We start from the raw sequence: 21,113 nt of genomic DNA on the forward strand, positions 1-21,113 counted from the left end.
ACTGAGCCTCATTCTTGTTTTAGTAGATTAAGATATTCCCTTGTGTGGATATGGTTTATGTAACCAGATCTTTCTTGATGTTTCCAACTTTTTTTTCTTATGTATTTCCATCAATTTAGAAAAAACGAGCATGCACTCCCAATATATGTCTTATACATAAAGCAGTATCAATTCCTATAAACAAACTTAATGTCTTATGTTTGTAGCTTAAAAATAATTAAAATGCGGGATATGGTCATTTATCCATACACCCAATAGGTCATCTGTGCATCTTCAGAGGTATGTTCTCTCCATTCTGAAAATACACTTTGGATTAGTTAATGGATACAGAAGCTTCTAGCACAAAGTCTACTGTGTAGTCAATGGCAAGTTAGAATTAAATGAACCTGAACAAAGAGCTCCTGTTTCCTTCTTCCCACAGACCTCTTCTGAATATCTATCTGCGGAATTGCTTCAGACTTATGAGAGGGTACAATCATCTAAAATGCCTCCCTCTTTAATATCTCCACCTTAGTTTTTTATCTGTAAAATGAGAATAATTATGCCTGGTTAGTGGAATTGATTGGAAGGAAGTAATACATATGAAACCACTTTGTCAGTTCCAAATGTGTAGGGAATTATTTTTGCTATATCATTAATTATAATCCAGGTGTACTTCTAAAATCTTTAATTCCCTTTTTCTTGAGGAAATGATTTTAAATAGATGTGGTAAGGGGACTTGAAAGATTTGATGTAAGAACCAAAAGGATAGGGTGATGCCTGTGGCTCAAGGAGTAGGGTGCCGGTGCCATATGCCGGAGGTGGTGGGTTCAAACCTAGCCCCGGCCAAAAACCAAAAATATATATATATATATATAAATAAATAAAAAGAACCAAAAGGATAGAGCTGCCTGAAGGTAATGAACTTTGCTCACAGTGACTTTTGTGACTTCCCCCTCTGTTTAGAGTCCTGATACGGACAAGGCCAAGTTGATCTCTCGGATGGCTAAAATGGGCCAGCCCATGCTGCCAATCCTTCCACCACAGCTGGAACCCAGTGACTCAGAAATTGAAGTATGTCTTCTTGGCTATATTAGATTGAATATGAATAATACAAATGTTGCTATTTTTTCTTCTCTAGGTTGAAATGATTACTTTTTCTGCTTCTAACCTAGAATCATTTAGGGGGCATGTATGCAAGATAATACAAATTGGTGTCAGTACATGTGTTTCTACTGTGATTAGCACTTTCCCTGAGCGATGGGAGTAGTTCCATAATTAATTTTTATCCAGTCTGGAAATGAAATTTGAATAAGATAGTATTCTTAATAAAAACTTATGTGTTACTTATTCATTGTAGAATAATTTAAAATTGTGGATAAAGAAGAAATATACTTCATACAGAGGGCATTCTTTTTTTATACTATCTTGCTTTATTACCTGATTTTTTTTAACTTAAATCTATATCATAAACATTTATATTAACATAAATAAGTAAATAAAGCATTGTTAGTTTAAAGGTAGCCCAGTGTTCCTTTATACATGTATCAATTTATCATAATTCACTTTGTGTTTAGACATTTAGGCCGGTTTAGCGCTATAATGATCTAACACTGGGATGTTTTTCCAGAAGAGACTGTCAGGAGATAAGGGAAAGTTCTAAATTATTAAAAGAATGTCAAAGGTTTTTTTAATCCTTGAACTATAGCATAGCAGATTACAGTCACTGTATCTTGTGTCTCAAGATTTTCTGTTTCTATATGAGGCTGGAAGATTTAGAATAACTTGGTTTAGAGTTAACAGCTTTGGTTTTATGGAGAGAAAGAATGGGGAGGAACATTCTAAACTCTATACCCAAAAACAGCATGTTAATGAGGTGCAGTGACTCCCACTCTATCTGATTTTCATTGAGTGCCCTAGAAGGCCTACGGGGATTATTTGGCAGAAGAGAAGAGGCTGGATTATTCCTTATAAGAGACTCTTATTTTGTGGGAAGAGAATAGATCAGTCTCAAGGTAGCTGCTGGTTTGGAAAATGACGTATTCTGGAGTTTAGCTGTTTTAGAAATTACACATTAACAATATAGAATATTTGTACAGATGAACTATGTTTAATTATTTGGTATGATTTACAGGGAGAACGGCTCTTGCTCTATGCCATAGTATCCACACCCCCAAACTGTTGGCTTTCTCGCTTGCCTTTCTTTCCTCTTTGCCTAGAAGCTCTGGTTTGGAAGCAGGTTTAGGGAAGACAGCCTTAGTCTCCAGTGAAGGACTTATATATAGTAACCAAAACCTTACTGTCTATTTCAGGATGTGAATGATGTGCGAGGAGGTAGGCAGCCCCTGGTGATGCCGGTCATCCAGCCCTCTGTTCAGCCAGCCCATCCAGTGTTGCCACAGGTGACCTCACAGGGTAAGAAACTTCTCTGAGGCTCTGTGCCTTGAATTGGGTCAAAACCAAAATTATCATCCCTATAGGTAGACAACATTGTTTTAGTACTGAGGACCGGACTAGAATGTAAAAACCTTGTCAGTTTGTCCCTGCGTAAGGCTTTTTCAGACCTGGAGATGTATTTGGACTGCTTGTTGTGACTTCTGCTGTGTTGCATTGTTAGTTTTGGAAGTCTGCACTCACCTATTGAGACATCTCCCTGAATATTTTTCTATACTTCCTATCAACTTATGGGATTATAGTGCTGAGTTAGAAGCATATGAGAACACCCAGTTTCCTTGCACGGGCCCATTTCTGAGATCCCAGTTTTAGGAGACTAGATGAAGAAAGTGGTGAAATCTGGCTGGGCCTGGGGGCTCGCGCCTATAATCCTAGCACTCTTGAGAGGCCAAGGCGGATGGGTGGATTGCTTGATCTCAGGATTTTGAGACCAGCCTGAGCAAGAGTGAGACCCCGTCTCTACTAAAAATAGAAGAACTGAGGGAAGAGGATCACTTGAGCCCAAGAGCTTGAGGTTGCTATGAGGTATGATGCCATGGCACTTAGTGTGCCAGAGTGAGACTCTGTCTCAAAAAAACAAAAAAAAAAAATGGTGGAGTCTGAAGCATGATGGTATGTGAGGTGCTGTCCCAGACGCATCCCAAGAAGCAGGGATGAATAACAGTGAAAATGTCTTGCTTTATCTTAGCACCTCAGCCACCTGTGTCTGGGCTTCAAGCACCCTCTGCTGCCTTAATGCAAGTGGCATCTCTTGATTCCCACTCAGCTATATCTGGAAATGCCCAGTCCTTTCAGGTAAAATTTAAAAACCATATCAATTATATGCTGTAATTTATTCTGGTTCTAATCAGTCACTGTTCTTCTTGCATGATTCATACAGTAGCAGTGCCCTGAAGTCAGTTTATGATTTTTTTTTACCTTCCTGAATCACCATTTTCCTCATCTCTAACTCAGGCAAAGGAGTTACAGGTTGCTGTAAAGATTAAAGGCAAGAATAAGCAAGGCACCTGCTACAAAGCCTGGGCCTGGCCCAGAGTGAAGGCCCAGTCACTGTTTGCTTCCCTTTCTTTTCATACATGTCCGTTGAGAGGTCTCTCTTCATATCTTCTGTATTCTTTGCTATCAAAAGGTGATAGGCTAAACATTCTACACTATACTCAGCAGACAGTTTATGGATTGAGATGGAACTGCATGGAAAATAAAGCTGGATTCTGCTGTTTAGTTATCCTCCAAAAGTGATTTTTTTAAAGAAGAGTTTTTTTCTGTTTTCACAGAAGGCAATGGCAGTAGCCTGTCTGTCTCTGCTGGCTATTTGCCAGGGTAGTAAATTCTTGTTCTCCTGCCTCAGCACACTATCAGTGATAACAGGGATTTGCTTCTCTGGTGATTTTTTTTTTTTTTTTTGAAACAGGGTCTCATTCTTTTGCCCAGGCTGGAGTATAGTGGTTGCCATCATAGCTCACTGGAGCCTTGAACTCGTGAGCTCAAGCCATTCTTCTGCCTCAGTCTCCTGAGGAACTGGGACTAAAGGCATGCACCCCCACACCTGGATATTTACATTTTTTCATCGAGATGAGGTCTCACTATGTTGTCCAGGCTGGTCTCAAATTCCTGGGCTCAAACAATCTTCCTACCTCAGCCTCCCAAAGTGTTAGAATCATAGGCATGAGCCACCACACTCGGCCCCTTGGTGAGAGTAAGTGCTGCTGTTGCCCTCTTTTCTACTCGCCCTTCCCCTCCATGGAGAATTACTCTCCTGTATACTAAGACTTTTTTTTAATGGATGGGTAGTTATATCTGTTTCTAGAAATGAGTTAGATTTCCTTATTTCAAGGAAGAATAACCATCCTGTTATTTGCCAGGCACATAACTTACGAGCTATGAGGAAATTTATTTATATCACTTCATTTGACCACACAGCAGCCCTGTGAAGTGATATTGTTATCTTCATTTTATAGTTGAGGTGACTGAGGCTCAGAGGAAAATGAGAGCCCTTGGTCACACAGATCAACATCAGATGATAGCAGGCAAGAGGCATTCTTTAGAAACCAGCAGGTTTGGTTTAGAAGCTCAGTGAACACTTTCTTTTTTAACTAAATGGAAATCAAACAGTTTAATTATTTTTAAAATTTCTGGGCGGCGCCTGTGGCTCAAGGAGTAGGGCACCGACCCCATATGCCAGAGGTGATGGGTTCAAACCCAGCCCCGGCCAAAAACTGCAAAAGAATAAAATTTCTGGGCGGTACCTGTGGCTCAGTCAGTGGGGCGCCGGCCCCATATACCGAGGGTGGTGGGTTCAAACCCAGCCCTGGCCGAACTGCAACAAAAAAATGGCCGGGCATTGTGGCGGGCGCCTGTAGTCCCGGCTGCTCGGGAGGCTGAGGCAAGAGAATTGCTTGGGCCCAAGAGTTGGAGGTTGCTGTGAGCTGTGTGATGCCACGGCACTCTACCCAGAGTGAAACTCTGTCTCTACAAAAAAAAAAAAAAGAATAAAATTTCTTAGACAATAGGCCTAATAGTGGGGAATGAATCCCTGCTTAATTAATTCATCTCTCTAGATGTTTGGGTGGTGACACAAATACCCTTCCCTCATTTTCTGGGTAGAGCTTCAGTGACTGGCTTCCATTGGGTTACATAGATAACTCCTTTGCTGTAGTTTTTACTCACTACCAAACTCCGTCTCATCTATCTCCAGCTTTAATAAGTTTGAATACTCACTCAGCTTATCTACTTCGTGCCACCAAAGGAAACCGTAAGCCAAAAAGACTGCCCTGAATATTTTATAAACCAGCGTGATACTTTCTCAGCCCTATGCAGGTATGCAAGGCTACACCTACCCGCAGGGATCGGCTGTCAACTCCCAGCTGCAGCCTGTTCGGCCCCTGTACCCAGCAGCACTCTCCCAACCCCCCCATTTTCAAGGTAGGGTGAGATTCCCTCTCTTTCTCATCTCCCATTCTGTCTGTACTCTCCTTCCCATTTCATTTTCACTCGTACTCCAATTGTCTCTACCTATTGTTTCTTCTCTTTAATTAAAGTGCTTTGTTGAAATTCCCTGTGATTTATTCATTTTAAGTGTGCGATTCAAAGACATTCTAGTGAACTTGGCAGAATTGTGCATCCATAGCTACAGTCCTGTTTGAGAACATTTCCTACCACATCATCCCCCAAAGTCCCCTAGTACCTACCTACTGTTTGGTTTTTAGCATTTTCTGCCACCAACCCTTTTAATTCCTCTGTCAGAATGGCTAGAGTTTATAGAAATAGTAAAAGAGCAAAACAATAGAAGAAATTGGGAGAAAGCACGAAGACTGTGGTGTTCAGTATCTCAAATGCAAGCTACTTTGTTAAAAATTTTAAATTATGAAAGTGTGCTGTTATTAAAATGTTAAACAATAAAAAGGGTACAAAGTGAAAAGTTATTATCCTTATCATCATTAATCCCCTGACCATGGGAAAGCATTGTTAATAGTTATCTGGGTAACTTTTCAGATATTGTGCATGTATCTTACGTAAAAAATTTTGACAAAATAAAATACAAGCTGCTATGATGGTGTCCTGCCGTATTCAGCTGTTTGTCTTTTGCATAATGATCACCTTTGGTTTAGGACTATGGTAGGAAGAAGCCAGTTATGTCGTATAACTCAATGATTCTAGAATGGTCAGGGATCCCTGGATGTAGCCTATGTCTGGAAGCTTCCCCTTCTCCATCTGGGAAACACATTTTCATGCATTAAAACTGTCATCTTTGTGAAGCATTCCCTGCTACCCATCCCTCTGTCCTCTCCTCCTGCAGACACAACTCTGTGTGTGTGTGTGTGTTGCCAAAGAATTCATCTTGCTTTCTCTGTGCTACTTTTGTACCTCGTACGTGGTCCACTTTTGCACTTAAATGAACACTCTGTTGTAATGATTTGTTACATATCAGTCTTCCTACCAGACTGAGAGCTCACCAAGGGCGGAAACCACATTTTATTCATTGTCATATCCCTAGTACCTGGTACAATGCACGGCATGCAGTTGGATTAATGAGGAAGCAATCTGAGTTGCTAGTGGCAGACCTAAGTGGGCATCCTGGTGCTCTTGAATCAGACTGTAGCCCTCCATGCATTTTTCAGGATCATAGCTTAGTTGTTGTTAGCTTTGGAGCCTTTTACCTTGACTATCTCCTTTGCATCTTTTCCTGACAGTATAAAATCCCTTCAAGAATTTCTTACCCTGTTTCCCCTATTTTCGGGGAAACAGGGTAGGAAATTCTTCTCTTATTTTAAGGTGTGCTCCCAAAGATGTGCTAGGTCTTATTTTCAGGGGACGTCTTATCTTTCCTGTAAGTAGGTCTTATTTTCGGAGGATGTCTTATTTTCGGGGAAATGGGGTAGTATATGGAAGTCTTCATTTCCTTCTTTGCTATCCTAAAAGGAAAGAAGAGCTATTGGCTTTTCCTCATACAGTTTCCTCTGCTCTACTTTTATAAGTTTCTTTTTGGCTTATGTCTATTTAGGATCAGGTGACGTGGCTTCATTTCTCATGACTGAAGCCCGGCAACATAACACTGAAATTCGAATGGCAGTCAGCAAAGTGGCTGATAAAATGGATCATCTCATGACTAAGGTGACTGAATCAGGGTTGGGGCCATATTGAAAGTGGGGTCAGAAACAAGGGATATAAATAAACAGGGAGCAGCTAGAGCTACAGGCAAACCCTTCTTTGGTTTCTTATATTCATAATAGTTAGTAGTGATTTCCCTAGGAGGATAACTATAATTATTTTGGATCAGTTAGTAGGGAAAAACTCTATCTTATATTTAGAGATTATTTCAGTAACTCATTAATCCCCTTAAAAAAGTGGTCAGATCTTAGGTAGATTGTATTTCTTCATTTTAAACTTTCTCATGAGGTCTTTCTGGCATTCTTTTTATAGGTTGAAGAGTTACAGAAACATAGTGCTAGTAATTCCATGCTTATTCCTAGCATGTCAGTTACAATGGAAACAAGCTTGATTATGAGCAACATCCAGCGAATCATTCAGGTGAGGGTGGTCAAGGACTCAGCACTCAGCCTGAAGGCTTGCCCTTACTTTCCCCCAGATGCACTATCCTCAACACCTCCACCCCAGAAATAGCATGTGATAAATGCTACACTGGGTTAAAAAATTCTGGAAAATTCATTACGGCTTAATTTGGTTCAAGTGACTTATCACTATATAGTTACAAAGAACCATTGCTTTTTGACCATACTTCAGAATTTCACTTCATTTTATAGCCATTTATATACTTAGTCCATTTGACCTAGTGATTTGTATTCATCAAGTATAATTTGAGGTGTTGTTTTAATTAGTGTATCTATGTGGGACACAAGTTCTAATTTTTGTCTCAAAATATGCTAACAGTGTTACCTGTTAGTTCAAGTTTATTTACTTTTATCTGTACTTTTCTCTTAAGACACTTAAAAAGTACATCATATGTTTTAATTTTAGGAAAATGAAAGATTGAAGCAAGAGATCCTTGAAAAGAGCAATCGGATAGAAGAGCAGAATGACAAGATTAGTGAATTAATTGAAAGAAATCAGAGGTAATGACACGTATGGGGCCTGGTTGGGATGAACAAAGGGTTTACTGTGGAAATGTCCAGTATTCATGTATTTCTGCTATTTCTGTTTCCTCCTGTCATGTGAATTGTCTGCCTTCCGAGAGGCATTTTGACAGGAAGAGCTCAGTAGGCTGTGATGTGAGCGAGACCTGTGTTGGGCTCCTGCTCTGCCCTGTATTTATTGCATGGCTTTGGGCATTTTATTTATTCCTGGTGGCCCTAGTTTCCTTGTCTGTAAAACTGGTATTAACACTTTAAAAATTCTGGTATCAACTCCTCTTTCTTTTGTGTGGGCTATTTTAACAACCAGAATATAACCAGAACCTCACTGATTCCCTATAAAACCCAAGCATTTTATAATTTTTGGTGATTCTTCAAAGATTTGGGTGACTCAGTGGAACTTGTCACAAGACAGCGTTTCACTTTAAAAAATTATTCTCCCAGGCGGCCCCTGTGGCTTAGTGAGTAGGGCACCGGCCCCATATACCAAGGGTGGTGGGTTCAAACCCAGCCCCAGCCAAACTGCAACAAAAAAATAGCCGGGCGTTGTGGCAGACACCTGTAGTCCCAGCTTCTCAGGAGGCTGAGACAAGAGAATCGCCTAAACCCAGGAGCTGGAGGTTGCTGTGAGCAGTGATACCATGGCACTCTACCACGGGTGACAAAGTGGGACTCTGTCTCAAAAAAAAAAATCGTTCTCCCATATTTCTCTTCTCCTGTGTCTCATCTCCCACATGGCAGGGTTGAAGGAGTGGCTTCCTCTCTCCTCCTTGCAGCTTTCTTACTCCTGGATCTTTCCTTTCCCATTTCTTGTTACCCTACACCTTTCCGGGTACTCTCCTCTGACCCAAGTTCCTGTCTCCAAAGTCGATTGCTATAGATCTAAGGAAAGCATTGCTTTCAGATTGCTTTTGATGAAGGCAGAGAGCAATATTGTGAGGTCTGAATGGACAGTGGGTTGTGCCTGGCCTGGATTCCATGCGTGATACATATTTTCTTGTTCTCTATTTCTTTGACAGGTATGTTGAACAGAGTAACCTGATGATGGAGAAGAGGAACAACTCACTTCAAACAGCCACAGAAAACACACAGGCAAGAGTATTGCATGCTGAACAAGAGAAGGTAAAGTAACTGGGGAAAGGATAACCCAGGTCAGCACAGATAGACCTAACGAGTGGTGTCGTCTGCGTACTTACCTGTCAGCTTTCCAGCAGAATTTCTACCATCACTGGGAAAAGAGCTAGAAGTCTCCTATGGATTTTTCATATGTCCATCATCCACTTTCTGTTTTATAATAGGCTTTGCAGTGAGTGGATTCAGAACAATTACTGATTTCAGTTATTTCATCAAGATAAGACTTACACAGCTTAGTAGAAATTATTCTGTTGACAAACAGGAAATTTCTATTAATGTTAGATAACAAATGTGTAGGTGATTTCTGATGGAATTTAAGATTGTTTAGTTTGCTACTTTATTGGTGTTTACTTTGTCCCTTCATCTGTGTCTATCAAAACATTTTACAGTACTACTATTTGACTTCAGGTCCTTTTGGAATTAGGAAGTTTGACCTGTTCCTGTAGTAGAGTAAGGAAAACTCCAGTGGGTCTTGGCTTGAGATCTACTGATTCTGAAGCCCACTCCACCTCTCTTTGCTCCAGTGACACTGTTTATCCATCATGGATTCCTTCTTATTTAGGCTACCACTCCTGAACTAGGAGATTTGAACCTTTTATCTGCTACTTTCTCAAAGATTTAACAAGTATTTTGTATTTGCATTTTCCTTAAAAGCATGGAAAAATTGAATGGAATGCACTTTATAACTTGAGGAGTTTACTCACTGCCTTCTATTCTGGTAATGTTGGAGAGTCCTTATTTATGTCTTTGTGTTCTCTTAGCCATAGTATCCAGGCAGGTACTGGCTTTGACCTCTTATCCTCAGATAAGCAATGCTTAGCCCTACACAGCCTCTCTAATCTTGACCCTTTTCTTTCCCATTGCTGCTTTATACCATCCTTTGTATATGCAGTTGACTCCTAATGCCCATGGCAAGATCAGCAGCCTGTGACATTATTATTAAGTAGCATTCTCCACTAAATGCACTTTATGCTATTTCTCCTACTTTTATTTCAGAGTGAGAACTAAATATTTTTAAGCACCACATTTACAGATTCTAATTTAGTATATCTAGCTAAGCTCAGAATCTGAATTTGTAGAAAGGTATAAGGATCACTACTCTTGTCAGTGATTTCTTTTGTTACAATCTCTAAAGGTAGCAGTAGGACACCTTTGTTTTTAATAAAGTGTTCAGCCTGTGACTCTCATCTTGAATATCACTGTTGTGTGTGTGTGTGTGTGTGTGTGTGTGTGTGTGTGCGCCAATAAAACTTTATTTACAAAACAGGCAGTAGTCCAATTTGGCCCATAGATCATAGTTTGCCAACACCTGACTACCCAAATGTTTTCATGTTGATAAACCCCAAAGATGTGTGGCACAATGCAGTGAGCCTGGTTCATGCTCTATAATAGCAGAAATAGTAGTAAGTACTTATAATTACATTGGTAATCACCACTAATAGCAGCCAAATACCCACTATGTTCTAGACACACAGTGCTTCACACAGATCTGTTTGAGGGAGTCTCCAGGGCTGAGTATTACATTCTTTTTTTTTTTGAGACAAAGCCTCAAGCTGTCACCCTGGGTAGAGTGCCGTGGCGTCACAGCTCACAGCAACCTCTAACTCTTGGGTTTAAGCAATTCTCTTGCCTCAGCCTCCCAAGTAGCTGGGGCTACAGGCTCCTGCCACAGTGCCCGGCTATTTTTTGGTTGTAGTTGTCGTTGTTTGGCAGGCCCAGGCTGGATTCGAACCCACCAGCTCTGGTGTACGTGGCTGGCACCTTAACCACTTGAGCTACAAGCGCCAAGTCAAGTATTACATTCTTGATGTGGAGGATACTAAGTACCACATGCTTCACTTGGTCATCTTTATCTCAGGGAAACTTTTTAAGCCCTGACTCTTCCCTGTTTTTCTTTTGATGGATGTCTCACTCAACAGTCTTTTCCCTGTGATCTCTTTTTTTAAAGGGAGATAAGCAAGGTCCTTTCATCCCTGGAGGCAGAGTTCTGCCTTTAAACACAGCTCAGAAAGGTATGGTTAAGTGCTCAGCAAATATTCAGTAAATACAATTATTTTTCTGTATGATAGGATTAATATTACCACATAAAATGGTGCAATAAAACTGGAAGGGCTATTAGAGGTCATCTAGCTTAATCTTCTTATTTTACAAAGGGACAAACTGAGGCCTAGAGAGGGTAGAAGACTCATGCAGGACCACACTTCCAGTCAGCTGTGTTCTTTTTCTGTGTCAAATTGCCATCTCTCTGTGGTGCTGTCTTCCCATGTCTAAACTTGTTTTTCTGAACTCTTGGTTCTCCCTGTCATTGCTTTTTCAATCCCCCAGCTCTCCATGTCAAGTGTTTCTCTAGGGAGGAAATCAAGGAGCTATCCCATCCATTGTGTAGGCGTTTGGTGTTTTCCTTTCTCACTCACATTGCAAATCCTATCTTTTAGAAAAAATTATAATTGTAATAAATATGATATATATTATCTATATTAATATAGATATATATAAGTATAATTATATGTAAATACACATATGCATACATATGTACACACATGCACATATATACACATACTTCTTTCTGATGATACAGTTTACATCTGTTCATTCTGGAAAATTTAGAAAATACAGATAAATAAACAAAATATAAATCACCCATACTTTTTTCAAAGATAGTAATTGTTATTTTTCATTCTTTTACTGTTTTAATTGTTATGATTATTTTATTTTTTAATTAATGAATTTTTTTATTATTTACTTATTTTTAAATGTCATTATTTAATTAGTTATTTTTAGAGATAGGGTCTCACTGTGGCGCCTAGGGTGGTCTCAAACTCTTGGCCACAAGCAATCCTCAACTGATCTTCCCTCCGTAGCCTCCCACGTAGTTGGAATCATAGGCATGAGCCCCTGTTCCTGGCTATCAGTTTTTATGCTTCTATTTTATGCTAAAAGACCTTTGTAACTAAGGACCTGAGATAAAAAGAGCTTTGAGCTGACTTTCCACCCTGCTTGTCTTTTGGCGAGAGAGTGACCATCCTTTCCATTCTCTCTCCTTTGGAGTTGATCTCTTCTAGTAGTATAACTGCTGCAAGGTCTTGTAAGAGTGGTACTTGCTCTGTTAGTAGTGAATTCTCTGAGCCATGAATAGGGGCAGAGCTCTTTGAGCTCTGATTTAGTTCAGTTTTCATTAGGCCAGGAGAGTGCTTTCATTGAACTAGGAGAATGAGTAAACTTTTATTCTTCTTAGAACAGATGGAAGCCACTTTTATATCTGCAAATTCTAGATATCATTTGTGTTTAACAGGTGAAAATCTATAAGGCTGCTGAATAGTAAAAAAATAAGTGTCTTAGAGCTTACTCTCATTCATAGCCTATTTATTTTAACTTTATATATAATTTTAGTTTCTTTCCCCTACCTTTAGGAGAGTCAAAATATCAGATTTAAATGGAAGCTAGAAAACTGATAAAGGCTTTGGAATAAGGCAAGGAATAAATGTATTAAAAACGAGGAAGAAGGGATAAATGATGATAAGAAAGTAGACAGCTATAAACATGTGTATATAATATTAAAGTATAGGGGCAGTATCCTTTTGGCACTAATGGTAGTAGCAATATAGTATAGGAGAGATAGACAGTCCATCCCCAGAAATATATAGATTTTAAAAATTAAGACTGGTTGCCTGAAGAGCAACCACTTACTGTCTTTTTTTAGTGACTACTCTTTTAATCATCATCATCATCACCACCCTTAGTACACAGAATATCATTAGAAGGTTTCCTAGCATAGTCATTTCAGTTTTATCAGATGTTGTTTGAGAATATTTAGGTCCTTTAGAGTAAAGTTGAGCCCCTGTTTGGCTAGTACAGAGCACCATTCAAACTACATTGAGCAATCAAGGAAGTTGAAGCATTTCCTTTCTTTGATTAGCTCTGTTCTTCCAAGGTCACCCAAAGCGTTTACTCCCATGTGACTGGTCTTTACAGCATTGCAGTATCAGTAGTTACAGTACTACCAGGAGAGACCGTAGACTGAAGTTGATTACCCTTGAAGGCATTCAGTTTAAATTTTAAAATATCCTTTTATTAATATAAAAAAGACATTTTCATCAAAGGAAAGTTAGAAAATGTCAAGAATACTATTTTCTCATTTATCAGATTGTTGGAAATCCTGATTTTTGGCAGATGTTGGTGAGATTGGTAGGACTGTGGCATGGTTCATGAAGGGGAACTGATGACATTACACAAAATCACAGAAGTACTCACTCTTTGGCCTAGCAATTCTGCTTCTGGGAATCTCCTACTGCTGCAGGACACCTGCACTCAAAGGAAGCATTACGTGTCCAGGGTCATTCACTGGTGTCTTGTTGTTAATGAGAAATGCTGGAGACATTCTAAGTGTCCTGCAGCAGTAGAGAATAAACTATAATACATTCACATGGTGGGATACCATGCAGTTACTTAAAAAAAGGAGGAGGAAGAGCTAGATATACTAATCGAGAGTGTTTGCCACCTTTTGTATGTGAAAGGGGGGGATAAGAATCATACTAGTATTTGAATAAAGAATCACTTTATACAACTGGAAAAATGAACAGTTATTTTATAGTTACCTGTGTGGGACAAGGAGGAAGAGATAAGGGGGGGGGTAGATATGGTAGCAAGACATTGTTTACTTTTCTCTATCTTTATAATTTTTGAGCATAGGAAACATCTTTTAAAAAAATCTATAAAGCAGGGCGGCGCCTGTGGCTCAGTCGGTAAGGCGCCGGCCCCATATACTGAGGGTGGCGGGTTCAAACCCGGCCCCGGCCAAACTGCAACCAAAAAATAGCCAGGCGTTGTGGCGAGCGCCTGTAGTCCCAGCTACTCGGGAGGCTGAGGCAAGAGAATCGCTTGAGCCCAGGAGTTGGAGGTTGCTGTGAGCTGTGTGAGGCCACGGCACTCTACCGAGGGCCATAAAGTGAGACTCTGTCTCTACAAAAAAAAAAAAAAATCTATAAAGCAAAAAATATATAATCTGATAAGAAAAAAGAAAACATAAAGGACCCATAGTTCTATCTAGATTACCACTAAAAAACACATGTCTTTCAGGCTCTCTTTTTCATATAAATAAATGTTGCAATTTATAAAAATAGAATTATATCAAACATATTATTTGATCTACTTGTGTTCTTCATTTAACAATAGATTGTGACTATATTTCATGCCACTAAGTATTCTTTTACAACACCATTTTTTTTACAACACCATTTTAATAGCTTCATTCGGAATAGATGTATCATTAATTTGCTTAAGTAAGCGCATTCTCAGCATTTTATTTTAGTTTTCCACGCTCTTCCATTTTATTTTAGTTTACATGCTCTTACCACGTAAACAATACTGCATTGAACATCCTTGTAGCAAAATTTTTTGTAATCTTGTAGAGTATTTTCTAAGGACAGATTTCTGTAATTGAATTCTTGAGCAGAGACCGTACATTTTTAAGTCTTGATTTTGATTTAATGCAGGCTAAAGGTAGCCTTAACTGTCTTCCTGTCCACCAGTTCAGTCAGCATGGAGTTATGCAGGGTAGGCTCATCACTTAGAGACAAAGAACATCTGTGTTTAAAGTAACCTCATACTTTGTTACTATTCAGGCCAAGGTGACTGAGGAATTAGCAGCAGCCACTGCACAGGTCTCTCATCTGCAGTTGAAAATAACTGCTCACCAAAAGAAGGAAACAGAGCTGCAAATGCAGCTGACAGAAAGCTTGAAGGAAACAGACCTTGTCAGGGGCCAACTCACCAAACTGCAGGCAGAACTCTCAGGTGAGTACTCAGTGTGGCCTGCTGGGATTGTTGCCATTTAAATTTAAGGAGTTAAACCTTTTCTTCCTCTCAATCCTTTTGGCACAATGCTTATGAAGTTTGTGAAGGACTGACCAAAAATTGAAATGGACCAGGATAAAACCTGCAAGATTGTTATACATAAAGAACTGACTATTATCATATATGGAATGGATTGGTTGTCACCTCTTCCCTTTTGTTTGGGGAAGTGTTGCCTTCAATATCTCTGGTACTTAGGATTGGTGCCAAATGCCTGGACTGTTGTTCTGACTCATGAATCACCAGAAGTGTAAGGAAGAGGTGCTTCCTCTTGTGGATTCCTCTTTCCCAGAAGATGGATTGTACCTCTTCAGCCTGGCACTCAAAGGCCCCTCTAGCTTGGCTTAGCTCCCATGAACTGCCCAATTCATCCTGGCTCTGGCCACACCAGCAAGCCTCCTGGCCACTCTTCAGCATATTCTATAGTTCTTGTCTTGCTTTTATCCATGCTATTCTCTGAACTTAGTATGTCCATCATCACCAGTATTTGCCTTCAGCCTTCTCCAAAATCTGCCTCTTTTAGAGGCTTTCTCAATTATTTTTCCAGAATATTTGCTCCCCCCGCCCCCCGCTCTTTTTTTTTGAGACAGAGTCTTACTCTGTCGCCCTTGGTAGAGTACTGTGGCACCACGGCTCACAGCAACCTCCAACTCTTGGGCTTAAGCGATTCTCTTGCCTCAGCCTCCCAAGTAGCTGGGATTACAGGCGCCTGCCACAATGCCCAGCTATTTTTGTTGCAGTTACCACTGCTGTTTTAGCTGGCCGGGGCTGGGTTCGAACCCACCATCCTCGGTATATGGGGCTGGCACCCTACCCACTGAACCACAGACGCCACCCATATTTGCTCCCTTTTAAAAAATATGTATCAGGGTGGCGCCTGTGGCTCAAGGAGTAGGGCACCAGTCCCATATGCCGGAGGTGGCCGGTTCAAACCCAGCCCCGGCCAAAAATCACAAAAAAACAAAAACAAAAACAAAAAATATGTATCACTGGCCAGGTGCAGTGGCTCACTCCTGTAATCCTTGTACTTTGGGAGGCCAAGGCAGGTAGATCACTTGAGCTCACAAGTTCGAGACAAGCCTGAGAAACAGTGAGACCCCCATCTCTACTAAAAATGAAAAATTGAGGCAGGAGGATCGCTTCAGCCCAAGAGTTTGAGGTTGTGAGCTGTGACACCACGGCACTCTAACAAGGGCCACAAAGTGAGACTCTGTCTCCAAAAAAAACTTTATCACTTAGTGCATTATTATTTTTTTTTTTTGTAGAGACAGAGTTTCACTTTATTGCCCTCGGTAGAGTGCTGTGGCATCACACAGCTCACAGCAACCTCCAACTCCTGGGCTTAGGAGATTCTCCTACCTCAGCCTCCCTAGTAGCTGGGACTACAGGCACCCGCCACAATGCCCAGCTATTTTTTTGTTGCAGTTTTGGCCGGGACTGGGTTTGAACCTGCCACCCTCGGTATATGGGGCCGGTGCCCTACTCACTGAGCCACAGGCTCCTCCCCACTTAGTGCATTATTATGTGTAGGACCATATCACAGTTAGACTTTGATAAGCACTATTTATATGTCTCTTCTCCTATGGATTGCAAGCCCATTGAGGACAAGGATAGTATTTAGTATTTTGTTCTTTTCTGTAAAGTCCTTTCCTCCGTATTAGTGTCAGTTTGTTGCCTGGCACAGAAATAATGCTTAAGACATGGTGATTGGATAGAAGATTTGTGAACAGCAGAAGGTTGATTCATCTGCACTGGTGTATAGACACAAATGTGGTAGGCACAGGTGGGGCCGGTGGGCAGCAGGTAGCTGAAGCAACAGCAGAGTTGGGCAGCAGCAAAAAGTTCACTTGCCTAGTAGCTAAGAAACAGTGACAGCAGATGGTAAAGTGCTACCTTGTAGAGCATCACTTAGGCCCTTATGAGACAAACATGCCTTAGACAATCTTAGATTTAAATTTTGTACAGATACCTCATTTCCGATTTTTTTTTTTTTTTGCAGTTTTTGGCTGGGGCCGGGTTTGAACCCACCACCTTTGGCATATGGAGCCGGCACCCCACTCCTTTAAGCCACAGGTGCCTCCCCATTTCTGATTTTTTCATGTCCTATGACAATTACCTTAACCATAAGAGCAGTGGTTCTCAACCTTCCTCATGCCATGACCCTTTAATACAGTTCCTCGTGTTGTGGTAACCCCCAACCATAAATTTATTTTCGTTGCTGATGGTTGGGGGTCACCACAACATGAGGAACTGTATTAAAGGGTCGTGGCATTAGGAAGGTTGAGAACCACTGCATAAGAGTCTGGCAGGCGCTTGTAGTCCCAGCTACAAGGGAGGCTGAGGCAAAGAGGATCTCTTGAACCCAAGAGTTTGCAGTTGCTGTGAGCCATGATGCCATGGCACTCTACCGAGGGTTACAAAGTAAGACTCTGACTCAAAAAAAAAAAAAAAAAGCCAGAAAAGTCAAAGCTTTCCAAACAAACAAATTTTGGTGCATTAAAAAAAAAATTTAAATAGCTTTATATAAGAAGGGATGTTTCAAAAGCAAACTCTTGGTACAATGTCCCAGCTACCAAGAAAGTTAAAACTATCTTAACTAGGCAATGAGAAAGGGCCTGGATCTATTTCAAAGGTGATCTCCGACTACTTAGAACATTTCTTACACATTTTACATGTGTAGAGATGACTTTCTACAGGGTAAATATGGGTAGGTGCTTATGACTTGATAAACCTATTGCTGATTAGTGAGGTGATGCCGAAACAGTGAGCAAGGGCTGCTTATGTGTTGGATTGGGAGACAGAAGCAGGCAGCTGTGAAATCACTGCTGGGAAAAGCAGCCCTCTGCAGCTATGGTTCTGCAGCCAAGTATATCTGCTCCTGTGTCCCAGAGCTCCAAGAAACCTCCGAGCAAGCACAATCCAAATTCAAAAGTGAAAAGCAGAGCCGAAGACAACTGGAACTCAAGGTGACATCCCTGGAGGAGGAACTGACTGACCTTCGAACTGAGAAGGAGTCCCTTGAAAAGGTAAGTTCTACAACCCAAGTTTCTCTGTTGGACTCAAGTGGCCAGGGTTAACTGTTTAATAAACATTTTTATTTTCTTTTTAAAAATTATTTGTGTGCTTGTTTTAGCAAAAAATAATAGAGAAAAATATGAAATAGTAAATTTTATGTTTTTTCCCTCTCTAATCTCATGTATTAGAGGTGACAACTATAAACAATGTATGATCTTTCTAAATTGTTTTCTGTATGTATAAAACATACATATACATATATGTATGTATACATATACATATACCAATAACATTTTTTAACAATAATGGGATCGCATTTAATGCTTTTTAAAAGAAATATTGTGGACAACATATTACATGTGAATAAGCCCTTTCTTAATCTTATTTACCTACTACACAGTAGTCTAATGTGAGATAGTACCGTCATTTATTTAATTATTCACCTATGAATGGATATTTGTTTCTATTTTTATATTATTTAAAACATGGCTTCTGGTTGGGTACAGTGGCTCACACTTGTAATCCCAGCACTCTGGGAGGCTGAGGTGGGTGGATTACCTGAACTCACAGGTTTGAGACCAGCCTGAGCAAGAGTGAGACCCCCCCACACCTCTAAAAAAAACATAGCTGGGCATTGTGGTGGATGCCTGTAGTTCTAGCTACTTGGGAGGCTGAGGCAAGAGAATCGCTTAAGCCCAAGAATTTTAGGTTGCTATGAGCGCCATGACACTCTACCTAGGGCAACAAAGTGAGACTCGGTCTCCAAAAAAAAAAAAAAAAAAAGGCTTCTATGGACAGCCTGATATTATATAACTCTTTTTATGAACCTGAGTATTCCCATACAGTGGATTACTTAAATTAAATCATGGGATCAAAGGGAACAATACACATCTAAGCTTTTTATAAATAATGCCAGATTATCCTCAAAAAATGTGCTAGTTTACACTTCCAGCACTATGTGAGTGAGCACATTCTGTCACATTTTTTCCCAACTTTACATATATTACTTTTTATAATCTTTCTTAATCTGACAGGTAAAATAATTCTATATTGTTTTTCATATGCATTTTTATTAGCAGTGAAGCTTTCAGGTATTTCATTTCTATTTGTATCTCTTCTGTAAATTCTCCTTGTAAACACTATTAAAGGTATAAATTCTTTTTTAGTCATAGATGTTACAAATATTTTTCTAGTTGGTTGTCTTTTACCTTTATTTATAGTGTCTAATGTTGATTAAAATTTTAATATCAGGGTAATACTAGACCCATTGAACAAAATGGAAACTTTTCTTTTTTCTGTTTTCTGAACAGTTTAATGTGAAAAGAACTATTTCTGAGGCTTTAGTAAAACTCTCCAGTAAAGCCATTTGGCCCAGTGCCTTTTTAGGGGGTAAATCTTGGTCTGTGTTTACAGTTTCTTCAATGACTTTTTATCGCTTTGGGATTTTTTTTTTTTTAAACCAATTCCTTTGGTCTTTGGCTATTTTCAGTTCTTCGTTGTTATATATGTGTAGATACTACCACAGTGACCATTCTTGTAACACAGTCTTTATGAGTATGACTTAATTGCCTCCTTAAGATAAATTAAAATTTGCAAAATTTCTGGATATGCCTATTTTTAAAGGCTTTTCACAGGATTGCCATCCAAAGAGAGTATATATCCATGTTTTGTTGCCAGCAGGGTGTGAGAGTGTCGGATTTCTTATACCTTCACCAAAGTTAGGATGTTCCCCTGCTCTGATGAATAGATTGGTAAATAAAACCCTACTTGTATTTCTTCTTGTCATAATTTTCCTTACCCAGTAGCAAGAATGCTAAATACATAGGGAAAAATTAAACTAAAAATTGAACCATTTTCAGAAATGGAGTAAGGACCCAACTCAATAAATAACCACCACCACCAACATTCCCTTTTCTCCTCTGTTAACTGAGCTAGAGCTGATGATGATTCTCTTATTCCTAAGAACCTTTCAGAAAGGAAAAAGAAGTCAGCTCAAGAGCGTTGTCAGGCTGAGCAGGAGATAGATGAAATTCGCAAGTCCTACCAGGAGGAACTGGATAAACTTCGACAGCTCTTGAAAAAGACTCGGGTGTCCACAGACCAAGCAGCTGCAGAGCAGGTAATGGGAAATTGAAATACTCTGGAGATAAATGGGAAGTGTGAAAGACTCAGAGAGAAAAGCTTCTATAATAGTTTCTTCCCTATCATTTAGGATGACATTTGTCATCATTATGCTCTCACTTTGGAGAAAGATGGGGAAAGTAATTCAGATATATGCAGGACAGCCAGGAATCAAGCAGTAAATCTTTTTTCCTCTTTTTCATTACATGAGTAAAAATGAAAAGCAATCTCTTTACAAAAAATTCTAAACATGGTAAGTTCAAAGTCCTCAACCACCAGACACCATCCTGCAGGTACATTATCATCCTTGAAAAGAAGGAATTCATTTATGGCTGGGTTATGGTGGCTCACACCTGTAATCCTAGCACTATTGGAGGCAGAGGCAAGAGGATCCCTTCAGCTGAAGAATTAGAGACCAGCCAGAGCAAGAGTGAGACCCCTTTATTAAGAATAGAAGAAATTAGGTGGGCGTTGTGGCCGGCTGTGGTAGGTAGTCCCAACTATTCGAGAGAGTGTGGCAGAAGGCTCTCTTGAATCCAGGTGTTTGGGGTTGCTGTGAGCTAGGCTGATGCCATGGCACTCTAGCCTGGGCAACAGAATGAGCCTCTATTTCAAAAAAGCAAACATGAAGGGGAACCAGAGATGATAGTACGACACAACAACAACTGGACAACTCGATCTCTAGTCCATGTGACAGCAACCTTTTTCATTGGAAGTTTAAAATTCTTATGTGTAGCCTTGGTGCCTATAGCACAGTGGTTACGGCGCCAGCCACATACACCGAGGCTGGCAGGTTCGAACCCAGCCTGGGCCAGCTAAGCAACAATGACACCTGCAACAGAAAAATAGCTGGGCATTGTGGCGGGCACCTGTAGTCCCGGCTACTTGGGAGGCTGAGGCAAGAGACTCTCTTAAGCCCAAGAATTTGAGTTTGCTGCTACCCAGGGTGACATAGTGAGACTCTCGTCTCAA

At 40.1% G+C, this 21,113-nt stretch overlaps 1 protein-coding gene across 3 annotated transcripts in view; it reads left to right on the plus strand.

Annotated features, from left to right (window-relative positions):
* Positions 1–21,113, plus strand: part of FKBP15 (FKBP prolyl isomerase family member 15) — a 73,703-nt gene that overhangs the window by 42,834 nt on the left and 9,756 nt on the right. For all 3 annotated transcript variants that reach the window (XM_053565497.1, XM_053565505.1, XM_053565514.1), the window contains exons 12-22: positions 946–1,053; positions 2,292–2,394; positions 3,122–3,228; positions 5,241–5,355; positions 6,935–7,044; positions 7,354–7,461; positions 7,909–8,003; positions 9,041–9,143; positions 14,777–14,948; positions 17,895–18,031; positions 19,984–20,139. In XM_053565497.1, the coding sequence (XP_053421472.1) occupies positions 946–1,053; positions 2,292–2,394; positions 3,122–3,228; positions 5,241–5,355; positions 6,935–7,044; positions 7,354–7,461; positions 7,909–8,003; positions 9,041–9,143; positions 14,777–14,948; positions 17,895–18,031; positions 19,984–20,139 (1,314 nt within the window). The remainder of the gene's footprint in view (positions 1–945; positions 1,054–2,291; positions 2,395–3,121; positions 3,229–5,240; positions 5,356–6,934; positions 7,045–7,353; positions 7,462–7,908; positions 8,004–9,040; positions 9,144–14,776; positions 14,949–17,894; positions 18,032–19,983; positions 20,140–21,113) is intronic.

The sequence above is a fragment of the Nycticebus coucang genome, chromosome 2, assembly GCF_027406575.1.
Source record: "Nycticebus coucang isolate mNycCou1 chromosome 2, mNycCou1.pri, whole genome shotgun sequence".
Lineage (NCBI taxonomy): Eukaryota > Metazoa > Chordata > Mammalia > Primates > Lorisidae > Nycticebus > Nycticebus coucang.